The 27220-nt window shown below is 32.4% G+C and overlaps 1 protein-coding gene across 1 annotated transcript in view; it reads left to right on the top strand.

Moving 5' to 3' along the window:
• Window positions 1–27220, top strand: part of LOC108764609 (uncharacterized) — a 93735-nt gene that overhangs the window by 39178 nt on the left and 27337 nt on the right. Inside the window, exon 2 of the mRNA XM_018512931.1 lies at window positions 20483–20586. Coding sequence (XP_018368433.1) covers window positions 20483–20586 — 104 coding nt within the window. The remainder of the gene's footprint in view (window positions 1–20482; window positions 20587–27220) is intronic.

The raw sequence follows: 27220 nt of genomic DNA, 5'->3' as shown, positions 1-27220 counted from the left end.
ACACTTTATGCGGAATATATAGGGTGATTCTCACCAGCTGTTTCCTCTTGAAATTTTTGTATATTATAGGTTACTTGGATGTACTATTGGATACCGCTTCGATTCAATCAAAACCTTTCTTTTCTTTTATTCTTTCTTATCTTATATTCTATTAACATAAGGGAAAAATCATCTTCCGTTTTTATTTTATAATATATATTACTGTAAAATATTTGTCTATTTTCTATTTGAAATAAGATAATTGAGGGAATGGGCGGAATAAAGGCCTATTTTTAAAACACATCAAATATCTCGCAAGAATCTATTCTATGCATGAAATGTACGGTTTATAACTGTTTAACGCAATTAAAATATTATTGATTCAAAATTTTCCCCACAATTTATCGCTAAAAATTCACGTTTCTGCATTAAAGGATACAATGTTCGATTAAATTATTACATTACCGCATCTTAATACGAGATTTCTGTGGATGCCTCGCAAGGACGTATGCAAAACACAACCTGAAAGACGCAGTGAAATAGTAAATTGGTACAACCACAAAGAAAACCGCAATCGATCGAGCCATGAAATTCTTACTCGCACAGTAGGAATCCCATGAAGTCATTAACGAAACAATTGAGTTTATTTTTACGCAATATATACGATAGAATATACTTCACTTAAATTTTCTTACAAAAATTTACTTCAAATGCTACCATAAAATTCCAACATAAACTTCATTTTTCTAATGTTATTCCGAGCTTTCAGTAAGAAAATAGTTAAATTTAATTTATTTAGTAATAATATTATGTAGAAAATATAAAATATAAATTTCTTAAATTTTTCTAATAAAAAGAGAATTGTATTCTTTTTAAGAAATTTTAATTTAAAAAAAAATCAGAAATATCAATTTAAAAAATTATTTTGTATTTGTGATATCCTATATCCTCACATTCATTTCACCATTTTTAAACTCTTTAATGTATCTACTTTTGTTGTCACAATTAAAAAAGGTTCACCAAAAAAAAAGGTTGCGGCAAAAGATTAAGGCCTGATCGTTTTCGAAAGGGCATTGCTAACATCTGCCGAAAGATCTACTGTCACAAAAGAGCAATTTGCGACGAACACTAATACACTTCCACGAAATCGATCCTACCTTCGGATAAGGATCACTATTTTTTCGAAAGGTGAAGAAAGCTGATATCTAAAATGAGGGTGACACGAGCAACAATCAGTTCTTTTCAGCCTATCTTAGAAGTAGTAGTCGATTGTTTCTCTATCTATACTTTATTGTTCTTGTGTGCTGCATCCCAACTCCATGACACATGAGGGCTGTACCCGCTGTCGTTTCCCATAGTTAACATCGTTTACAACATGACTAATCTATTGTTACGGTTTTCAATATTAAGTCGTAACATCTGCATGGACCTCAAATTATACCAGTAGCATCTGGACTATTCTCGAATTTCGACGTGCACGAAAAATACAATGATGTGTTGTGTTGAAAAAGTTAGTTAAAGAAAATAAATATTTAAAGAAAATAAAAATTTACAAAAGAGAATAAATATTTCAACTGCACGAAAGATAAAAAAAAAACTATTAACATAATATTTTCCAAAAGATTATTAGTTTAGTACCTTCACTACTTTATTGATATAAAGAAATAGCTACGTTATATTATACTTTTACATACATTCTTGTAAATATGTATATTGTATAAAAAATAATGTTACGAAATTATACACATATTAAATCAAGTGTCCTTCATTTTTTAAAACCGTTGCAACGTGTAATACGTTTCATATTTCAAAGATATTCCTAATTCCTTCATTAATTCTTCATCCGTAAAATATTTTAACAAACGTTTGAAAATCTATTAGCTTAAATTCTTCTTCGCAAGATATTTTATCGCGATATTTTGTATGTTCTTGTTACATTCCCCTAATTGCCATCAACAGGCAAATATCCACCAGTTGTTTCAAAAATCACGTTTTCGCCAAAATTTACGTGGATCCAACGATACACGTGATCGAAATAAAACCGGTTCTTGTATTGCCATTTTTTGACGTAGTAGATGCAATATGTGCAAGGCGTGCTGACGCCACTGGCGAAGCACACCGAGAACCGTATAATAAAAGCGTGAAAGATTGTTGTGTTATTATATGCAAACCAACAACTTCTTCGCAAAAGGGAACTAACAAAAACTATAACGTCAATTACGGAGTCTGATTAAGCGACGCGTGGCCTGAACTGGCCTTAAAACCGAAAGGTAAAACTCACTTTTTCTCTGTATCATCTTTTTGTGAATTTATTTCTTAACTCTCTTCTGTTAACTTATATGATAATATATTATTATTAATATTGTTAATAGTTAACATATTGAATACAAATTTTATACATTTATTTTTTCTATTGAAGAATTCGAGATTAATTTATCAATTATACTTTCATATTATACAAATTTTTTTCTGATTAATTTTGCTTTCAACATGATATAATTTATACTATATATTTATACTATATGTATATATGTATATAATTATTATAATTTTGAAGTAATCATTTTATTATTCAATATTGTTATCGTATTGTAATAGTATTATGAAGTACTTAATTTAACAAATTACTTTTTGTTAATTATATACAAATTATATGTATCAGCAAGATACTTAAAATTCATCACTTATTCATTTGACAACGATTATTTATACTCAAACAGCCTAATAAATTACGATAAAACAATGTGAATTGAATTTTTGCGGCAAACATCAAAGTGTATAACGTCTATTTCTCTTTATTACTCTTCTTCTCTTCTCCGTTTGAAGCTGCGTTCATTTCGCGCGCGAGCGCTCTTTTCATACATAAATCAAAGCTATCCTTGTTCGAGAGCTCCTTGGTGGCAACAGTTAACTAAGTGCGAGTTCGATAAGACAGCAGTTTTTCAACGTAATCAGTTACTCACACGGCTGCACGATCGTAATTAATAATTCATTTAAAAAATTACCGATTGCCAACAGATTGCCATCGATCGGACGAGGACGACCTCCACGAAGGGCGGATACGATTTATGGTGTTTAATCGGAATCTAGGTCGGAACTAAACGGATTATTGATACATCGAGCTTGAACGTCGATATTTGCTTTGACCATTAATTTTCCGAACCAATTGAAAAACTTCTGTCCGGATACGGAAAGAAAGATAAGAGGAAAATAAGAAAATCATAATCGATTCGTTTTTGTACTCGTTGCTGTTTCAATACTATTGCAATACTGTTGCCAGCTTATCACTAGATTTTTACGAAAGAGAATGAGCTACACCTACACAACGTTTCTGTTGATTTTATGACTTTTCGACGACCATTAACTCTTCTATCTTCTACCTGAGGTCTGTCTACAAGATGTCCTGTGGAGAAATGTCCAAATACCGATACAGTTGAATAAATTATGTATTTTACATTTGGTTTTACATCTAGTTGCTAAATGTAATCACGTCGTAAATACAGTTTGGTTTGGAAAGCAGATATAAAGATTTATGGTAGGTACTCAAAGATGAGTATTAATTTCCATTTAACTCTTTAAGGACTGGTCGTTCTATCTTCAGATGAACTATGTGATAATTTATCTATTCTATTGGATAAATAAAAGAGTAAAAGCATAAGAGAATAAGCTGAAGTTTATCGAAAGGTGGAACCCAGCCTTAAGAATACATATTATAGATAAGATCTGTCGAGAAAAAATCAGATTTATGTAATAATTAAAGATTTATGTAATGCAAATCAATCTCGATTATAATATTCTCAAGTTTAAGAAATTAGTTTAAATATATAATATTTTAACATATAAAACAATATAAAATTTAAATTTAAATTATCTTTAATATTATATTTTATATATAAAACAGACGATTATTTTTATTAATAGTAAGAGATTCTTATGATCGCTACTTTTTTAGCAGCAAATTTAAGTGCCACTCAACAACTCATTAATCAAAATTTATTAATTAGAAAAAAACCTCCAGTAAAATTTAAAATAATTTATAGTTACGTTGAAACTTCAAACGAACCGAAAAAGACGTCAGTTAAACTAGGAAGGCGTACGGCACACGCCCACAAGATATTCTTCTCCGCCTTCCGACACAGGATAGTAATTCCTGTCTGGCAGTAAACTACGCTAATGAAGTGTTCGAGCGAGGATATGTCATTTACGTACATTATACGAGCGTGTTTAGGGTTGCTTTCAAAACAATACGTTATGATTAGTCTAAACAGATAATATCGCTATGACTAACACATTTATGGCTAACACGTCGCGTCGTTCAATTTTTGTGACACACATTGAAATGAATGAATATCGATTATATCAATCGCAATTATAGAATAAAACAAGAAAGAATCAATAACTAATTTTTCTTCTTTTCTTGAATTAAGTAGTGCTCCAATCTCACAAATTGAAAAAAAAGTTGTCTTTATATTAAATAACAAACGAAAGAATTTTAAAAAGATATTTTTCTTATGTATTGTGTTTCAGCAAATAATAACTAATTATTAAATAAATAACACAAATAATTTATCATTATGAATATTAATTCTATTTCTTTCTGAGATAAATGGTACGAAATGTGAAAGATGAGTTTAATCGTTTTATTAATTTCCTACTTATTTTGCTGATGCTATAATAAACTTACTTATTTATTACTTTTTCATGTTCATAATAAATCGTATTACAACTGGGATTAGAACCATGAAACGCACATACTCTTCACGGAATAGAACAAACCGAACAAAATTTCAGTTAAATATCAACGTATCTCACACGTTTAAAATGCATGTTGTAAAAAACATTTCTAACGCGAGCATAAACCACGTTAGTTGCACACAGTTTACGATGCATCACAATAACGAGCACACACACACACACACACACATTTTGAGATTTAACAAAAACAATAAATTTCCTCGCGCACGCGTTTCGTAAGTCGTTACCTACGTCCTGCTCCAGGCACAATGAAGCAATTATCCTTAGTATATGAGCCTATGTTTCAATATGTAAATGCTCGTAATGGCGACAATAAACTAACGTGATCATTGCGTTCGTTATGCGTGCAATATCGGTGAAGATATTAAATAAAATTACATAACCATAAGTCAAAGGACATAAGAATGTAATTTAAGAATTTTTAATATCGTGTTCAATAAAACTTTTTCATTGAGAATCACGTTCGAGTCAGATGTCAAATGTTTAATATTTCTTTTTTACTTTTCTGATTACATTTTGTATAAAGTATTTAAATTTTGTAATTAACTGTTTAATAACTATTGTCAACCCTAAATTTTGCAAAATTGATTCGTAAAACCTTATTAATTTAATTTTAATGGAAAATTCTTTCAAAATATGCTCATAAAAATTTTCTTCTAAAAATTTAAAATGCAAGATAAAAATATTTGGCCATTATATCCTTAAAAAATTTAATTTTAATCATGCTATTTAATTTCATCAAAATGCCATAGATTTGTTAGTTTATAAATTCGCTAATGTATGTAAGTAATAAATTGATTGTTGCAAAAACTATCATGATGTTATTATTCCAAGGTGCAACTATAATTACGATTTTTTATAAATTAAACGAATTATTTTTATGAATCAGTGAATTAATATTATCTTTACATGAACGTATTTCTAGAAACGTACAAATAGAAATAGAGAAAAATAATATTTATTGGACACAATTCTCTCGTAAGAAGAAACCAATTTCCGCGATATAAGTGAATAGGTCTGTATGTAGTTCTTGATTCATTGAATCATGTCCAACGACTATATATCATTTTTCAAATCTCTCTACAAAACGTCGAAAGCATAAGTCGTGTACGAAGTGGAGGAATACGAGTACGAGGTTTGCTCGTAAATCAGTAACCACACAAAAGATCGACGACCGTCGGCGCGATGTGGCGAACTGTACCCATCGATTATGCCGATAATGTCATAATCTATGGCGAATGTATTTCGCATTTATATACATAAGTTCCCTTTGTGACTCTTCCATTGCACAACATCTGATTATTGATGAATATTTTGGTATATTATATGAAACATATAGCTTGACGATTTTTATTCGACTAAAATAATTTAATTTTAAAATAATAAATTTAATTAATTATACAATTAAAATTGCTAACGATTTTCGAGATTTATTTTTTTAACTTCACTCATCTATATATATCATCATCGAAAAAAAAAAACGTAAATAATCCTAATTATTTCACTAAAATCAAAAACGATAACATGACCTAATCGTAATTTAATATATGTTACAAAGAATATTAGAGAAATGTATTTATTTTAACGAATAAAACTAAAGGCTTGATGAAATGTTGTATATTTTCAACATTTACATTAAAATGAAATTCGGAATAAATTCAAAGTAAATTCGAGATCTGTGTAGTTTAGTTATACGGCGATAGTGTAAATCGATAAATTCTTCACTTACAAGTAATTTTTTAGCAGAAGCAATAAAAAAACAAATTTTTGTTATGACAAGACGATGCCGTTCCTATATATAGAAAGAATTAACGATAATCATCAGTATTTAAATCGTTTTCTAAGATCATTCCCTAAGTGTATATAATCATCTGATATGGACGAGCTAGATCTTGCCAATTAAGTGGATAGTCATCGATCGATTAATTGTCGCTTTCGTCATCTCATAGGATCGTTGCGCGTCGATTAGCAATCATCACGCTGCTTTCGCTACCCTCTGGTTTAATTAGCAAGACCGAGCCACCCGACCAGTTTCGCTCGAATAATTACTCGTCTTTGGTTTCACGATCGTGTGGCTGCTGGACCTCACCTCACGATAATCCCACAAATCCCTCTCTCCCCCTCGCTATATCTCTTTCCGCACTTCACGGGTCTCGTGCCGCTCTTATAAGAAACGCAAAGAAGATACGAATAATAAACGAGCGTCGCCGTGTATCATAAGCGTTGCCGGCGCGTTGCCGTTGATACGCCACCTAAATCAATGTTTATTACGAGAGCTTGCCCTCTTAACGGCACCGACGGGTCCACTTTCGACTTTCGAGAGCCCCGGCCGTGCCAAGGACTTCGCGACCTCTCAAATGTCTTCTATACTGTCCTCCTCTTCCAATCCGCGGCATTTATTTCTTAATAAACGCATCAGGAGCGAAAAAGAGCCTAATACAAAGATTTTACTCACAAAAAAATTATAAGAAATCCGTTTTTCTACTATTTTTTCTAATATTTTGGTCATCTTAATTCTTATAACATATGAAACTACATTTTGTACATACAGGTTTTATCTTCGTTGTTGATAATTCTAAGAAACGCGATATTAAACAGCTTTCATTTAATGATTCATATCTAAAATGACTTTTTTACCCATTAATCTTTTTGGGCTTCGAACCCTGCATTTGCCAATTCCATCATCGCATCTAAGTAGTTTCTTTGACTGTGCATCCTCTTCAAAGCTCCTTTCTCGCTTCCTCGCTTTCCACTGATATCGGCAGCATCCTTTTTGTCTTTTCGGGGTTATTAGTCTTGGCCGGGCGTCAAGACCGCCTGCGGCGTCTCGGATTCGTGTACCCGTCGTTTTCAGGGAAGGAAAAGAAGATGTCTGGAATTTTTATAGATTCTGCCCAAACGGCGCTCCTTCTACGATATTCGTGAATGCTGCCTCGTGTACGATCGAACCACGATCGATTTACATATTGAGTGGAGCGAGAAGTAGAGAGGAGAGAAAGAGACGATATGGGATTAACATGCTTGAGTTATTCTTGAGAAGAACGTTTAGCGGTACAAATTAATCCATTGAAATGAGTACCGCAGGATACTAATCGATACGAGACTACCTACCGCGTGCAACAACTATCAGGAAATTACACGAGGAGATTATTAAAGTTGTACGACGTTATGGAAGACAATTTCCCTTTCGTTAAATTAAATTATCAACATGTACTTCTAGACTTTCTCACAGTTCTGTACTTAATCTTACAGAAAAATAGAGAGAAGGATAAACTTAATTTCATTAATTTAATTTAATTAATTTAAAAATAAAAATCTTAATTACAGTACCCTGGTAGAAATTTATTGCATTTTTTGAGCAGTTACTAAACAGTTACACCAACTTCTGTCTAGTGAGAAGGAAAACTACATAGGATCCCAATCAGGATGTAACGCTTTGTTTGCAATTACTGCATACAAAATTTGCGTAAAATCTGAATCCATATACTGCATAGAAACACAACAAATAATGGATATTAAATTGATTAATAAGCAAGCCAACTGCTCGTGAAATGGACAGAATAAAACTCTATCAAGTTCTTGTCCATTTCCTACTCAGTATTGGCACAATTAATGAGAATACAGTAACATTAGATAGTAACTGAATAGGTGTCTAGGAAAACTGCATACATTTCTATCAGGGTAGTTTGTAATTTATTTTATTACAGTTTAATTATAATCGTTATAATTTGTATAATTTATTTTGAAATCGATATAAAATACAAAAAGTTTTACAAAGTGTTTCTACCTTCTAACTATTTTGAATTTCTCTTCTCGTTGATAACTCACGCTTGTAATCATGTAACAAGAGATGCATTTATCTTAACAACCGTGTCTGCAACAATCTTTCTTTAATTATCAAATCTCTTAACTTGAATATATTTTATTCGGAAGGATGTTGGAAAAGACTTAACAAAATTTAATAGGACTCGTTACACCTGTATTATTTGATACAAATAAATTTCGTTAATCTGTAAATGAAACAGAGAAGAAATAGCAATGTGTTCTAATGAATACGAGGGCATGATAAATCTGTCGCAACATATCCGCAATAAACGTAGAAGACAGCGCGTGTAATACGGTAGACGAAATAGGATTAATAAAATTAAATCGGAGTAACACGTGGCGAGAGTGACGTCCAAGTGAGGAGCGCAAATTCACAAGGCGAGGGAAGACTGTCGGTGTGCGAAACTCAATTACAGAAGACGCGAGTGCGTCTGGAGCGGGATTTAACGGAATAGACAGCGTCCTGAAAAATCCGATAATTCTCTTCGCATTTAGAATCAAATCCCACTGCTCCCTTTATATGTCGTACAAAAACGTGCTGCTTCTCCGAACAGCGTCTGAAGAGTTAGGACTATCCATGCCCATTTAGCGACGTGAATTACTCGCGAAACATATACATTAAACAGTGCAACGTCCGTCGGCTTTCCGTGCCTTTGAAATCTAATAGCGTCCGGTAAACTATCGTTGGAAAAAGGATTCCAAGATCTCTCGAAGCGACGCGGAATTCAGTTGCTCTTCTGAAGGAAGCCAAGCTCATTTCTTCGGACATCTTTCGTAAATCGTCAGAGAAAATATTTTGACTGAGATTTATAAAAAAGATCCTGCACTAATTATATGGAAAATTAGGTCCCGATTAAATTTAGTTTTCATATACAATGTAATTTATAAGATGGTGAACAAAAGATTTCATAGACACAAGGCTCGATAATAGGTTATAATTTTTGACTTATAATGTATTAAAGATGCTCTGCAAAAAGTATAAATGTTACACTTTTAGTACACTATAGCTCAAAAACTATTCAATAATTGAGCCTTATTATGTCTATGATATCTTTTGTTCATTACATTATTAGGTATAAACCACATGTCGTACGTGAAAACTAACTATAATTGTTAGGATCTTTATTTAACTTTTCACGCACACGCTGACAATAAAGTTACAACTTAATTACAATTTGTAGAGATTCCTGTATCCTGTTTTCGCACTGCCGAATTCCTGCCTATAAACCGAGGATAGTCATAAGGCGAGATTTACGTAAGGAGATGCGCGTGTCGCACGAATCGCTGTTGTTTCTGTATAGGTCTCCACGCGAAGGAGTTATGCCGGTCGGTGGCCATTTAGCGGCACAAATTACTCGAGCAAAGAGACCATGGACAACGATTTATCACCGAACACCACGGTGTACCGCATACTGTTTCTCTATGCTATATCCTCCGTGTCATTTTGGTTTTGCCATAGCTTTCGCCTTGTCTTAGCCCTTTCTTTATACGACCGTCCCTTCGGGGCAAGACGCGTTTCTGCCAGCGAAATTAAATTTCCGAAACAGTTACCGCGTATCGAACACACCTATAATTTCTATGAATATGAAATATATGTCGAATTTCAAAAACATATTTTTGAAGGTGCAGAAAATGATCGTTTAACGATTTTATCGAATGCTTAAATAAACTAATAATTAAATCTAATAATCTGTAATTATTAATTATTTATAATTAAATCTAATGTTACTATTTTTTATTTTATTATTGATAATCAATCAAATCGTGTTTAAAAAAATGCGTTATTAGTTAAAAATTCTTGAAACATAATCTATCTAAAAATTTTGTAATCACGCGATAGTTGCTAAATACATACAAATATAAATAAATATGGATTCACGGATTTCTACATTAACGAAAAATTTATTTGTGCGTTATTATATATTGTTATAAAAATTGATTGAAATCTACACGTTATCTAATGCCATTATCTTTGTCATTAGTCAAACTGTGCGAAGTAAATGTGTCTTTACGACACACTGGGAAATCTGGCGTTGTTCCAGCGGTTACTTTAGCCCTAATCTCTCCTGAATTGTCAATGAATGAAAGCTTTATCCTACTTCCGGGTTTAAAGAAGTACTCGAGTTACATGCAATTCTCAAATTACTCCGGTATTATACTATCGTTGATCGCGATTAACACACGCAGTTGGACGTCCCTAAAATTTTTAAAAGAATTTATCGAGTTGCAATTTAGTGCGTGTAATCAAATCTCATTGAATGCAACCTTAATAAAAAAATTCTAATTTTAAAGTAAAAAGTTAACTTCTAGTTAGAAGCAGAATTCCGTTTCTTTTGTTTAAGAATAAAAACTAAATACTTGGCACTACATTTGCGATAATAAACCCACTTATTTAAAGTACACAATAAGTTTCACGATAAAAATTGCAATTTATAGTAACCCGATTGGTTTGATCAAAAGAACATTTGACCTCAAAATCGCGGGATGTAAACTGGGATAATGATTATGGCGAAAAATTTAGGGCTCGTAAATGTGGAGTAGAAAAATACGCGCGTCAACCGCGGCTTGATCGGCTGTCAGTCTTTTAACCCTCGGGATTAAACGGCGGATAAGTAAGAAGAAGAATGGTTTATTGTGGCAGAAAGTGCGCAGCATCAACGAGACTTCTATTTCGGTACACCATGAGGACAACGCCGGCAACGAGCCTACTCCTCATGACATAACCCTCGGGTTAGTGGCCTCTTCTTGACACCCGTAACTCTTTCTCTTGAATCGCATCCACCACTTCTTTCAAATAACACGTGCGACAATCAAAAGCTGCAGTTTATCTTGCAGCGAAAACAATGACAGTTTGCCTTTCATAATCAAGATGATATACAGCTGTAGATAAATCCTATGATTTTTACGAACGAATATCATTTGAACTCATTCAAATTTAGAAATTTGTTTAAGAGCATTTTATTATCAGAACATATAATTTGTTTTATTAATTAATAAAACAAATTTTATTTAATTTGCTCTTTAATTAATTAAATTAATGAAAAAGCAAAAATACTAATTTAAAAGCATTGCTTTTTTTATTTACTTTGAAATAACGTTATTTACACCCAATAAACTAATCTCTAAAATAACAACGAAATGCATTATGATCTTTAACGAATCAAAAAAATTAGCGATATCGCTGAAAAATGCGATTGCTTGGTCATGTATCATATCTCACAAATATTACCGAATAAACACCGTGTTGGAGATTATTTTATTGAATCATCTTCCGCATGGCTCGTTTCCGCTACCCACAATGATATATGCATAATTCATAACTCAACTAGCATTTTAATACGCCCGAAATAATTCCGACCTCCTCGACGGATGCCATAACATTTACAATTATTTGATGCATATTCCATCAACAAACATCGCGGCGTTCAATGTAAACGAGTTATGTTAGGCACGCGGATGTTCGCAGTCTTTACACCTGCTGTTCTTATTTTCTCTTTACGTACATTGTCTTCTGTGTACATTTTCTTAACGGTCGTTACTAGGTCAGTATACCATATTCTTTTACATATTATCGAAGTCTTTTAAGTGTTTTCGCGAATCTACCATTCTCTTTGATATAAACTATTAGTTATTAAACGTACAGAGAAAATAAACAGCTAGGTAAAAATGTTCGAGAATATAAACTCATCGTTAACTATATTTTTATCTCTAGTGTAGTAATAGTCATCATTAATGCATAAAACAAAGTGTTCATCATTATCGTAATTATCCTTATATAGAAATCTGATATTGGCCAATTTAATACTGAAAAGCAGTAATTAATTACTGCTCTTTCACTAATTTATTACTGAAAGACAGTAATTAATTACTTATTTTAAATATTAAAAGCACTGTTGTTTAATGCTTTTAGTACCAAATAAGTAATTAATCACTGTCTTTCAGTAATAAATTAGCCAGTATTAATTAGATTTCCGTAAGAGTATTTTCTCAGACGTATCTTTCTTATCTAATTGCTATACATAAATAATTAATTTCGCCTCGCTTGTAATTATATCTTAATCGCGATGTAGCTGCTAACCCGGCGACCTCCAAACTGCAGACGGTGATTTAACGCGGCGGGATGATCAGTGTGACTACCTATCACGCGCCAAGCTTTCAGTTATTTGTCCTCGTTAAAGTTTTTAGTTCCCACTTAACCCGAGCCAACGAGGTCCACGCTAATTTGCCACGAGATACGCCTTAGGATTCGAACCGCAGCGGCAAACGTTTGGGATTTAATCAGATGAGCGTAAATTTTATCCGCCATCGTGATAAATCCTCCCGTTTCTTCTTTCATCGATTCCAATCTCATGGTGCTCTGCTGCTAAGAAAAAGTAATTTGACCACCGAAAAATGCGACGCGACTAACAGCGTCCGCGTTTCTTCGTTTCGAATAATCTATGCGTTCTATTCGTTAATTTAGGGATTTATTGTAATGCGTGAAATTGAAGAACGTGCGCGGATTGCATAAATCCTGTTACCTGATGTATACATTTCACAAAACTTTCTCTCACACAGGATTCATTTAGATGATCGTATAAAAACTGATGAAAAAAAATTAATTAAAATAAAGAAAAAGACATTTTCTCTACTCTTTCAGAAATCTAACACTATAGATAATTTAATACTGAAAGACAGTAACAAAATTACTTATTTTTAGTATTAAAAGCATTGTTGTTCAATGCCGTCAGTATTACAATAATAATTAATTACTCCCTTTCAATAATAAATTGACTAGTATTAAATTAGCCGATTGAATTCTGTAAAGATGACAATTCGGAAAATTTATTGTCTCTTTTCTCAGTCTTTCTCTCACTCTACTAGGCTCTCAGATACGCGTGACGTCTTGTAGTGACTTGTGCTGATGGAATCAATTTGCACAATTTTATTGCGATCATTATGACGACATGTCAATTTCATTCCACACTGTTTATGCAAGGATGCTGAGCGAGATGCGTGCCTCGTATCACGTAGATAGACGAATATTACGTGACGATGCGCACGAATTCGGCCTTGTCGGACGCAACAGTCTGCAATACTGAGAATGTATCAATCGATGACTGGCAAAAGTTCTTGCACTTGATTCGCTAGACTGATTCAGATTCTCGAAATATCGCATATACGTAAGTGCACGGTGACGTTGCATGCGATGCATGCCGTGCAAATCGGCACGTAACCATTCACACACGGTACGCGTTGAATAATAAATGATAAGATAATCATATTGATTTACATCGTTATTACGTGTGCATATTATTTACATATTCATAGATAGGTATATACAAACGGATAAATTGAGCACAGTGTTTCCTAAAATAGTCCAAATAAAAACTCCTCGATTTCTCTAATCTATATCCAATCCAACTGTCTTATCAATTTAACTATATAAAAAATATATGGAAATATATTGTACAACGCAAAGAAGAGAAATTAATTTAAGACAAAATTAGTTGTGCATGTAAGATTGCAAAAATATTATACTAAATTTATTTTATCTTTGTCTTGTATTTTATCATTCTATACTCTACGTATTTTAATTAACTGCCTTAAGCTAATATTTAAGTTCGATAAATTTTCATAATTTTTTTTAAACAAACTCATATTAACTTCGTATCAGCCGATTGATTGAGATCGTCATTGTGTGTGTGCTAAATTTTTTTTAATATTAATATCGTGCTAACACACACTTCATAGATAATTTCAGTAAATATAAACTTTAATAAATAGAATAAATGTTATACAGAAAAAATATTAATCGAATCTTAAAACCATGAATACTAAGTTCATGTCTCTCTGTAATAACTTTGAGATATGAAATATTAGAGAAAAGTTTCTTTTTGATTCTTTCAACAAGAGAAAGGAAAAATTTTACACCTTATAGAATACACCGGAGAATGACACAATCAACAACGCGTGTAAAGTATATGTGAAAAGACACAGACACTCAATTAGAGTGTTGACGTTCGTTAACAGAAGAGCTTGTTAACTGTACTATGACATGCAACATCTGTAAATCCGCGCGTATGTCTATTAACACCAACACGAGCTTCGACAACGACTTATCTCTCACCGGATACTTTATATACATCGATCATCACTCCCTTAACTGTTGTCAAAAATGAGTATATCCGTTAACGAATAAAAGCAATTATATTTGAAATATCAAATTAAGTCAAATACGTTATACATTATATACATATAAACACACTGCCTGCGTTACATATTTCATATATATATATATATATATGTATATATAAAATTTTATTTTTAGAAATCTATTATAACACCTACCAATTTTATTTCTAAATTTAAAAAAATGCAGCATGGAGAGATCATATACTTCATTTTATTTAGGTAAAAATTGTACTTAAAAAAAAAATACAATTACTTTTAGTTTTTTATTTCCATATTTTTTTTATGTTAAAGTGATAATTTTTTTCTCATTGCAACGCGTTTAAATTTTCTGTCTCGTCCGCAGAATTCTCGATATCTTTTTCACAAATTTCGACCTGAATTATTATATTCGCAATAGAAGTATCCATAATTTAACGATACCGAAGGCAGCATGCAATTGAGCCGAAACGTTTATATTAGGCGCGAGGACACTCCCGAGGAGGCTCTCAACTTGTTTCTTGAATCGAATTTATGCCCTTATTATTTATACCATTCGCAATGCACCAGCCAAAGACATAAATTACATCCGATGTCTAATATCGCTTACGTCCTCATTGAAATTCCAAAATTAGCAATAAAAGGTGTATCTCGGAGATTGATGCAAAACTGCGCTCGAACAAAAATATTGATCCTGCGACATATACCAGATGCTTGGAAGAAAAAACATCTAACTATATTTCGAAATACATATCACATGTGATAGAAAAAATATAAAGAGCACAATTTTCATGCAGAATAAAAATATATTATTCTCTATATAGCAATATTAAATAATTATTTTAAGCTCACAACAATTTAAATTCTTTTTTCTTCAACGACTATTAATATCAAAGAATATTATTTATATAAAATTAGATTTTGCGTGTAATTGTCTCATAAATTTTTCATTTTCTTTTTAAAATACAAAATATTCCATTGCTTAAATGAATAGTTCGAATGTTTCTTCAGCCTTCACAAAGGTTTAAAAGAGTCAAAATAGGAGCATCTCCTTCTAGGTATTATTAACTTACGACGCAGAAAGGGTTATATCACCTTTGGCAAAAGGTGTTACACTGAGAAAAAAAGTTGTTAACTTGACTAAATGCGTTTAGTTCATAATGATTATTTAGTTCAAATATTTATATATTTAGATTAACAAAATCATGTAATTTAGAACATGTTATTTATTTGAATTAACAAATATTTAGTTGAATTAACTAATATTTTTTTGAAACAGCAACTTTTTTTTCTCAATATACGATATCACCATTAGATACCAATAGTCGATGGATTCTAGCAACTGATATAAATCGACTATAGTTCTCTTTGAATGTCTCGTAGATGCTTCTATGCTTGCAATAACACGCTTCGCGGAAATGTTACTGTACGTAGACTCGTGATTTTTTTTATATGCGGCAATTTGAATAAATTATACGCTTAGATAAGACCGTCGGTATCCTGTCGATGTATGAGGCTTATTGTCGCGAATCGCGAACGCTATGTCGCGCCCGGTTCGTATCGTAACGACATCGTAAACTCGGTGTACGCATTCCGGTATAATTAATCTTCGCGCGACTAATATAGCACAAGATCAGGCTCGTAAAAATGAAAAGTATAAACACGTGTAAAATGCAATCAGTAATCGATGTTTGTGTGTGACATCGCGACCTGCGTTACACGCCAAATAATTCTGGCCGTCTCTATCGTCTTTAACTTCTCTTAAATTGTATAGCATTAACATATCTTAGGCCTCTACTCAAATGATAAATCATGAACATTTTTAACGACTTTCGTTTAATAACGACTTTGATAGTTTTTTAAATACATGTAGCAATCAAACATTTATTAACGAGGAATAATATACTTTATCACTAAAATAATATAAAAATATCTATAAAGAAATATGTATAATATTATAAAAGAAATAATAATTGTTAAATCATAAAATAATTAACAATGAAATTTTATTAATATTTACTATAATTTGATACTAAAACGGAAAGTATAATAATATCACAGTAATGTATTAACGTCAATCATGGTTTTCTTTTAAAATGCAAGATCAAGTATAATTAAAATGTATAATTACTTCTTAATCAATAATTATATTATGCATTACATGCCACAATTACAAAAAGAAATAGGTATGTACTTTGAAATAGTATCATAGGATAGCTTTTTTAATTCCGTATGCTATCTTGTTATTAACTATTTTGTATACCACATTTTCTTATTATTTTTCTTATAATATACGGGTTCGTTGTTTTGTATAATTGCGTATTCCTAATGCTACAATTCTTTTAATAATCCCTTCAACATGCTAAGTGAAATCACGTTATAACACAGCACGCAATCTTGTTTATCTCCAAGAAAACTTTTTGAATTTATACGTTTTTGATTAATTACGTCAATACTAATTAATATTAACTTATAAGTCGATTCCTCAAAAATATAATCAGAGATTATATATCTGGATACATCATTTTGTCATAACCATTATCATGTAATACCCGATAATTTTATCTCATTAATCAGTCGAGGATCAGCGATTACCAGCGAATCATAGCAGTATAGGCAATATTGTTACTTTACGACACGGTTTTCTCCGCGAAACTCCTCATTCTGGCTGCGTTAAATTCTCTTTTAGGACGTTCATTAACATTACGTACTTGCGCTCTGGTACCGTTTATAGCAGACGGGTAAAACGACCATGTGTGAACCTTTTCTTTTCCGTACGTCTTACACGCCTTGAATATCTTAACCGCGGATACCGATCACATACTCTAATAACAGAGCCGCGCGAGCTGCTATCATCATTGATTTTCCGAAGTGGTGAGTTACACTTAATCGATGCGTTTCCGATCATAAAAAGAGCTATTCCTAATTAATGCTGCGCTGATAAATATGCAGAAATCGAACTCGAATTCGCAGAAGTTACGTGATTCCAGTTCGATGATCGTTGATTTGAAGCTGAAGCCGCGATATCCAGAGATCAAGAAAACGTAAGATGAAAAAACATTGCATCTCGCGGTTGTAAATGCAGAGAAAATGAAAGAAAAAAAAGACAGGAGACAAAAAGAATTAACCCTTACCGTACCATCTACAATTTGGTGCCTCATCCATACCATCAAGGGTCACTTCAAATCTCTTCGTTTTTTCACCTCTTCAAAATAATTTTAAAAATCTCTAAAAATTCACCAACATACTTTCAACTTTCTAGAATAAATATTGACTCTTTATTTTGGAAAATAATAAAATGTAGTATAATTTATAATTACCGAAAGACTCAAAAAAATTTGCACGAACAGGAAATTGCTCGGTCACTAGTTACCCATATTAGTACGGTAAGGGTTAAATTCAGATTTTATATAATCAGATTTTAAACTTTATATAATCAGATTTTGAATTTTAATTAAATTTAAATTGTACGATAAATAATATTTCGTTATTTTTTATTTCGAAAATTCAGTTCGCGAAAAATTAAATTATTTTAGGTAATTAATTTATATACAGTTCGATTATTAGTAACATCATATTATTAACATCGTAACGTGCATTAATAAAAGTTGACTCTAAATTTTTTGTCAAAAAATAATTATCTATTTTCTTTCTGTAAATTTTCTGTAATAACTTCTATTCTAGTTAAATGCGCCATTAACTGGAATATTTACTGCGCGTTCAGCATATTAAACGGTGATATGCCTCATAGAAATAATGCGCGCGCGTAAGTCGCTTCTTAAAAAACCGCAAATATATACGAGATATTTACGTCTTCGTGCATAAATCGTTGGAGTAAATGACTAGCACACCGATACATCTTCCCATGCGACAGCATGTTTAATCGCGATGACAGCAACATGTTGGGTGCTAGAAAATGGTAGAGATACTCAAGCCAGTCTGGCTAATCATCCATAAAATTAACCTTCGCGATTTCTTATCCATTAAAATTAATTTTAAACGTTGATTTTTTAATTACAAGAAGTTAAATACCGTGAAATAGATACATGTTGATAAAGAAATGTATAATTACAGATAAAATACATTAATATTTTTCTCTCGATGAAAGTTATTATTAAAATTCACGCTTTCCCACAATCGAAAGTAAAACTTGCGAACGCCCTGGTAAAAATGTTTGCCTAGAAATCTATCCAGTTACTATCTAATATTACTGTATTCTCATTAGTTGTGCCAATATTGAGTATGAAATGGACAAGAACTTGATAGACTTTTATTCTGTTCATTTCATGAGCAGTTGGCTTGCAAAAATGATATATATTAATCAATTTAATATCCATTATTTGTTGTATTAATTTCTATTCAGTAAATGGATTTAGATTTTACGCAACTTTTATGTGCAGTAACTGCAAACAAAGCGTTACGTCCTGATTGGGATCCTAAGTAATTTCCCTTCTCGGTTACTAGATAGAAGTTGGTATAATTGTTTAGTAACTGCTCAAAAAATAAATTTCTACCAGGGCGATAACGTGGCAACATGTCACTCGCGATTTCCGCACTCTCGCATTGAAGCTTAATTACGCGGCTTTTTACGCGAGTACGCAAACCATACACCGCACTCGTCTTATTATTTCGCAATATCAAAAGAGATTAAGAGATTAAGCAATGAATTACCGCGTTCAACACCCTGTATTTAGCGTGCGCGCCGTGTGGTTCGTGTCCGGGCGGAGATAGGTACGCGATCGCGTTCGTTTTGCGATGCGAAATTGTCACGCACGTCTTTAATGTTACGTGCCGGGGTATCTCGGGAACTATATTAAGAAATTAAAATGATTACACTATGTAAGCACGTACTCCGTCAGTATACCGCGGAATGAGCGATCTATGAGCTGAACATTGTATACGCTTCTCCCCCGAGAAATCCCAGAACCAAAAGGAAAGAAAGAGGAAAACCGACCGTTCGCCTGATAACTCATTTCATTTACCAGACTCGCATTCAGGTGCGCACGATCGCGTACGTTTTACGACGCTAGATCGTGTCACGCACGTCTTTAATACGCACCCTACGCGTTCTGTATCTATAGAGAAGTGGCTTTCAGGAATTAAGATGATTACAGTAAGCGTCGTATACTCAATACGGAACTGTGGCCGACCTATCAAGTGCAACAGGCTCCGCATTTCTCTTAGGGAAAAAATTTCAAATGGATAAAAATCGATCATTATTTCCTGAAAACGCATCTCATTTACTATAGTCGCGTCTCTTTAGGACATTACGTGGGATATATCCCGTTCGCAATAAGACTGGCGTCGTATGCGATGTCACGCCAAATGGACGCTAAAGACGGACTTTAGTGTTATTCCGATACGTAATTTTCGCTCGACGACAAGTTTATTCATAGTATAAAATTCCGATTCGCCAATGTTGCATGTCTCCGTATCATCGCGAATTGCAACTTTGCATTACGACTTCATTCATCAAAGCCAGACACGAATAGCTTTGAACATTGAACGCTCGAGATAAATGTCATGAATTATGGGTGGGGTTGAAAATACGTATTCATGGTACCGAGGATTGTATCATTAGAGAAAAAAAAGATCTTCAATAAGCAACAAGACTGACCACAAATTAAAACATTTAAAAACCTGTTTCTCGCTCGTCCAATTAATTTCGATAGTTTATATTCGTATTAAAATGCTTAGCGTCATAATAAAAATGCATTTAGAAAAAAAAATTTTGATAATTGATGTTAACTGCCATCTCTGTTTTTTTTTCTAGCCATCTTTCAAAGGATATCAACGTCAAGAGGACAACTAAAGATCCAAAGCATGGCAACTTGCCTTTTCGTGTGTATGGATTCTTGCGGTTTACTTTACGGCTCCGTAAGTAAAGCTTACTTCGCTATTCGTTTTCACTGATACGAATCATGAAAACATTTCGTAAAATGTGGGAAAATTCAAAATGCAGAATATAGAAAATTAAATTCCACGTAACTTTCTTTTTTACCTACTTTCTTTACCATAAACGTTATGAACGATAACAATTATGAATTATTAATAAATACATACATGGATAAATTAATAACAGATTAGAATATATATATATATAATCGGCATTATATCTTTCTTTGATTTATATACAGATAAAGTATTTTTAAAAATCTCGAAGTTGTATTTTCATCCATTAATTTACATTAAATATATTATTTATATATTTCATCCTGAATATATAGAAAGCGGTTAAATGTAAAGCTTAAATCCTATCTCGTTGTCCACAAAGCACGTGAACAGTGAGCACTATGAAGAAATTAAAATAAAATAATATTCCAAAAATATTTTAATTATTACAGCACTATTTTTCTCTTTTTATTTTTTTCAATTATTCATTTAACCAATAAACTGGAAAATTCAATCTGTATAAATTATAATGTAATTGATAGGTACTCTAAAATGGTCTAAAAACTACAATACCATTATTACGTCATTTCTTAATAATTCTTCATAGTTTTCAACTACATTTCCTAAAAATTTGTATAAATTTTGTGCATGTAAACTAACTAAAGCAATAAATGCAGATTATCCAGGATGAAATACTGATCCTAACCCATTTTAATCCATCCATTTTATGGTAATAAATCTGTGATATATTGTGCTTATCAATAATATTGTATACTTTTAATATGATATGTACATCTAGATTTTTCACAGATCCATTACTGTAATTTAGAATACAAGATAGATCACTCACCAATACAAAGCGTAACAGCGGAGTTGTAACTGTACTGGACCTGGAATTAAAAAATAACATTTAGCTGAGAATAGAGACATATCTAGATTAGAAGAGCATTTAAAATGATTAATATTCTACAAAATAATTATTGCGCGCATTGAATCATTTTACTTATCTTTAATAAATATTTAATTATAAAAATTGCGTAAAAAAAATTTCCAAAAACTCTTTCTTTTAATTTTATAAATAAAAGTTGAATTCTTACAGAAATAATCCATTCAATTTAAATTTAAAGTGTATTCGAAGGCTTTTGATATATGTATAAATATTAAGTGGAATACAATTTCTACTAATTGTAAGTATTTTAACTAGGTATCTTCTAAAATATACATATTCAAATAATCTCTTGAATATAGATACATTATTATATTACAGTGCAAAATAGTACATGAAATTTTTTACGTGACACGCGGAAATAAATGATTAATTTCGAAAGTAACAAATAACGCATAAATAATAAATTACCCCGAGGTTGCTCCGCCGTGGCACGATGCCTCCTAGGCCTCCTCCTCCTCTCAGCCACCCTCTCAACCGTTGCACTCACACAATATAACACTCGCGAAAACGCAGATGATTACAATTGCGTGTGTAATAATCACAGGAATATGACGGCACTTTTCGCGACACGCACTTCATTGTATTACGATGTAATAATGAGAAGAGAACAAGAATGCGTAAAAAGTTATGACTTATGACCACCTTGATTCCCGTAGTTTTGCGTAACGACTGAATTCACGAGAATACCACGCAATTACACAAGATTCTTTTATCGCCTGTTAAACGTTCCTAATGGTTAATAAATCTTTACTACCAAATAACATTAAATTCGAACGCAACATTTAGACAAATGCGATGTGAGAAGATTCGGCTCGTACGAATAATTCAACTATTTATTTCGATAATATCTACACACACACACACACACGGAGAGAATTTTTTCTTAGAGTCTACCCTAAAAATATGATAGTCGTGGGACAACATTATATATTTCAAAGAATTTTAATGTAAATCTCTCTCATTCACTAATAAAACTACAATAAAGTATAAAACAAGTTTGATCAATTTTATTGAAGTGCATGGTAAAAATCTTTAAAATATTGTATTGTAATACAACTACCATATTTTCAGGGTAAATTTTAAAAGAAAATTCTCTTCGTGTATATGTGAAGTATTACAATAATCATGAGTCAATCAATCGAGCATACGCGTCACTAATTGTTCGCAAAGCAAATGATTCTATACATTTCCCGATATTTTAATGACTAAATCTTGAGAGATAATACGACGATAAGCGCGGAATAATAGGGCGACCCCCACTTGCGAACCTCACTACGCGATTGATAACTTTAGGTTACCACGAAGTGATGACTTTAGGTGCGTACCGTTTCATGCATGATACGCATGTCATGTCCTGCTATCCTTGTTGTTCACCGAATATTAAAGAAAGATAAAATGATACATCATGCGCATCACGCGTGAAACGAAACGCCGCCTTTGTGTTATTGTTTACCGCCGTGCGTCGACCAACGGCCAGTGACGTCAATGGCACGAATGATTTCCGTTATTTCCGCATTACTCGTCGAACGGTAATCGTGACACGTGCTTCGAAACATCTAATTCATTTCCACTCAAATAATTAACAATTGACTCTGTCCGTGAACTAATTGATTCTTCCTGATTCAAGATGATTATTTGTTACAATAAAGATATCTCTCGTACGATTTACTCTTGTTCATGTTAATCCTTAATACACACCTCATTTGTGTCCTGCGCATTTCTTTTCTTTGATTTATATACAACAATATCATATACAATTGTATATAACAACTTATTATAAATTATGTATATAACAATTTATTATACATTGTTATATACACTTCACAAATACTTTCTAAAGATGTTAAAATATTCATAAAAATTGCTTAATAATTTTTATATATTTGTGAAAGTCATGAAAATTAATCTAGGACACAAAAAACCCATCGTGTGTAGTAAGGGTGTCAAAAACCTGTATTTGTAAGGTGTATACTAAGAATAAATCATGTTTAATTAATACAATTATAATTCCACTTGATGCTTTAATAACATATTGCACATCGTATTAAATTCGATGTTTGTATAATTTATTTTAATCTTCCGTTCGTGTTTAATTTGCTAATCGCAGCTTTGTGAGATCGGATCTTACTCGCATTGTTTCGTAATAAAGTGCGTGTAACATGTAATTGAAACAAAAGTGTTGCGCTCGAATATTCTAATCAATGAAGAATCAAGGACTTGTCGCGACGACGCTCGTATGAATATTCAATCATTTATTTTATTTCGATAATATCTATGCAATCGTGAATTAATTAATCGAGCATACTAATTGTCGCTAATTGTCGAAGCAAGCGATTCTACACATCTCCCGGTACTTCTACGACCAAATCTTGAGAGATAATACGACGATAAGCTCGGAACAATAGGGCGAGCCCCCCACCTGCGAACCTCATTACACGATTGATAACCGTGATACGCGACGACACTCGACTCGTACGAATAATTCAACCATTTATTTCGATAATATCTACGCGCTTAAGTATATTACGATAATCATGAGTCAATCAATCGAGCAGACGCGTCGCTAATTGTTCGCGAAGCAAGTGATTCTACAATATACGTCTCCCGATACTTCAGCGACCAAATCTTGAGAGATAATGCGACGATAAAGCGCGGAATAATAGGCTGACCCCCACTACGCAACCCCCACTACGCGACCCCCACCTGCGAGCCCTACTATGCGACTGATAACCGACGCGACGCCAACGGCCTTGTGTTATTGTTTGTACGCTCGTGCCGTGCGTCGAACCAAAGGCCAACGACATTAACGGTGCGAATGATTCCCCCAAAGCCCCAGACACAATGCGAATAGCGATAAAAATAACACGATTTCAACCCATCAGAAATCAGATATACTGGAATATACAGTTTCTGATAAGTTGAAATCGTGTTATTTCTATCGCTATCGCTATTCCTTCGCATTGTGTCTGGGGCTTTATCTCCGCATCGTTCTTTGAATGGTCATCGTGACAAGTGCTCCGAAACATCTAATTCATTTCCTTGCAAATAATTAGCAATGGACTATCCGCGAACTATTATAATTGATTCTTCCCGATTCGAGATGATTATCTATTATAATAAAGATATCTTGTACGATTTACTCTTGCTCGTGTTAAAAGTCATGTTAAATTTGATTAATACAATTATAATTTCACTTGATGCTTTAATAACATATCGCATATCGTAAATTCGATATTTGTATAATGCGGTTTATTTTAATCTTCGTTCATATTTAATTTCCTAATCGCAGCTGAGATCAGACCCTTGCTCGCATTGTTTCTCCATCGTAATAAAGTGCGTGTAGCATGTAATTGAAACGAAAGTGTTGCGCTTGATCGAATATTCTAATCATTAGTACATACACGATAATAATTAGGTAACTGTGCCTTCGCGAGTGTTATATCGAATGCATGTGTCTGTGCAACAAAGTCTGAGAGGAGGAAGAGGTCTGGGAGACATCATGCCACAATGGAGCGACGATGAGGTAAATAATTTATATTATATATTTACGCAACAATTAATTATTTAAATAGTAATTGTTTCAGGCGTTACTATAATTTGAATATGTTTGTCTTTTATAATACAATACTTCTTATATTACAACTCCGCTGCTACGTATCGTATTAGTGAGTGAGGAATTGCGTTTTATTTTAAATAAAATAAAATAATGTATAATGAATTTGTGAAAAAATATATGTATCAAGTTAAAAAGAATACTGTAGTAAAAATAAGTAATATATTAGAATAATGAATATATAGAAATAAGTAATATAACACAGATTCATTGCCTTAAAATAAATGTAATCGATAAATAATTTATCCTGTAGTAAGGATTAGGATCAATCATTTATTCTTTTAAATATAAATTTTCTGGCAATACAACTGAAAACATCTTAAAGGAATAACATAGATATTAATAATGTTGTTCGGATAATTTCAAAAAATCAAACATATTGTAATTTTAACTTTAATTATTTTAAATTTTCAAGTTCATTGATATAACTACGGTTTTTCTAAAAAACCGAGAAAAACTTCCAACTGCTCAATCGAACTAAGTATATTCTAACTTAATTACGGTTCATGTCTTCATGAATATGAAACGTATGGTTTCATACAGGCTTGACTAGTTAGATCTGTGATTTGAAAAAGTTGCCAGTACACTGTGGTGGAAGAAAAAAGCGTATTCGTTTAAAAAAAAAAAAGAAACATCTCAAAAACCATAAATCGATTAAACAGACGCGAGATGTGCATTCAAATTGGCCAATTATGACAGACATAAAGTAGCATTCTATCAAAATTATGGACAGAAAGGTGTTCATGCTAGGAATATTAAGTATACATTAAGTACCTATACATTAACTTGTCGCTATTTTTATAACGTCTATCCTTCACTTATCCCTATATACAAGATATCTTAGATCATAATCGCATATAAAAGCGGAAATAAAAGAAATTACAGTTACAGTTTCTTTTTCGCATTGAAATATCTAAATTAATTATATACTTTGAATTATACCCCTTATCACTCAATGATTAAAAATCTTTGTATTAATAGATTTTCGGCTGTTCTTTATAAAATTAAAATCGATAACAGAATTTACTAACAAAGTCAAGTTTAGTTATGATCAATATATTACGAAATTAATTATATGTGTATTATTGAAATATCAATGAATTTTTAAAAAATACGTTTGCCTAGCTGCCCCTCCCCCCCCCTTAAGCAAATCTTAATGAATAAATTATATAATAATGCGCTATTTATGCGCTTTCAAAATCCGACTGATAGCCCCTCACAAAAAAATTTTTTTTAGCTGAACGAAATGGGCGCAAATTTTTTTACGGATTTTGAAAGCGCATAAATAGCGCATTATTATATAATTTATTCATTAAGATTTGGTTAAGTGGGAGGGGAGGACAGCTAGGCAGACGTTTAAAAAACCAGCTTTGTACACTACAAAAAAAGGATTGGCTGCAGCAGCAAATTAGATGGTAAAATATGGCATAGCGTTTTTAATTGACTGTATAGCAGCCAATTTTTGGTTGCAACAGCCAATTTTTGGTTGTGTTAGCCTATCCGCAATGTCAGTATAGAATTTTAATAGGTTAACATAGCCAAAAATTGGCTACTGTAATCAATTAAAAATGCTATACCATATTTTACCATCTAAATTGCTGCAACAGCCAATCCTTTTTTTCAGTGTAGAGATAATGAAGTTACAAAAAAGATCTAGAATAAGATAATTGAATATATATTAAGATAAATTTAGTAAATTAAAATATTTTCTGAAAGTAAAATATAAAATTCTGCAAAATTTGAGGAATTATAAGAAATATATATCTAAAATGAGGAAGTTAATTATTTGTCGTATTCTCAAATGTTTGCGTTTCGAAGTAGTTTCCGGAAAATCAATGATTAACAATAATTCGATTTATACGCAAGTAATTTTAAAGCAAAAGTAATCTTGTTCTCTATCGTCGATCAATTTCAATTTTATTGCGGAGTTCCAATATACACGGCCTAGTAAGTAATCTCGTACTATTCCAAAGATCGATGTTTCCTTTCAGTACGGCGTATCGTCTCATTTGTATCGAGCGTATTTGCGTGCATGCCGAGCATACCTCACCTATGAT

Source organism: Trachymyrmex cornetzi, unplaced genomic scaffold, assembly GCF_001594075.2.
Source record: "Trachymyrmex cornetzi isolate Tcor2-1 unplaced genomic scaffold, Tcor1.1 scaffold44, whole genome shotgun sequence".
NCBI lineage: Eukaryota > Metazoa > Arthropoda > Insecta > Hymenoptera > Formicidae > Trachymyrmex > Trachymyrmex cornetzi.
Note: the sequence above shows the minus strand (reverse complement) of the source record. Positions and strands in the feature narration are given on the sequence as shown.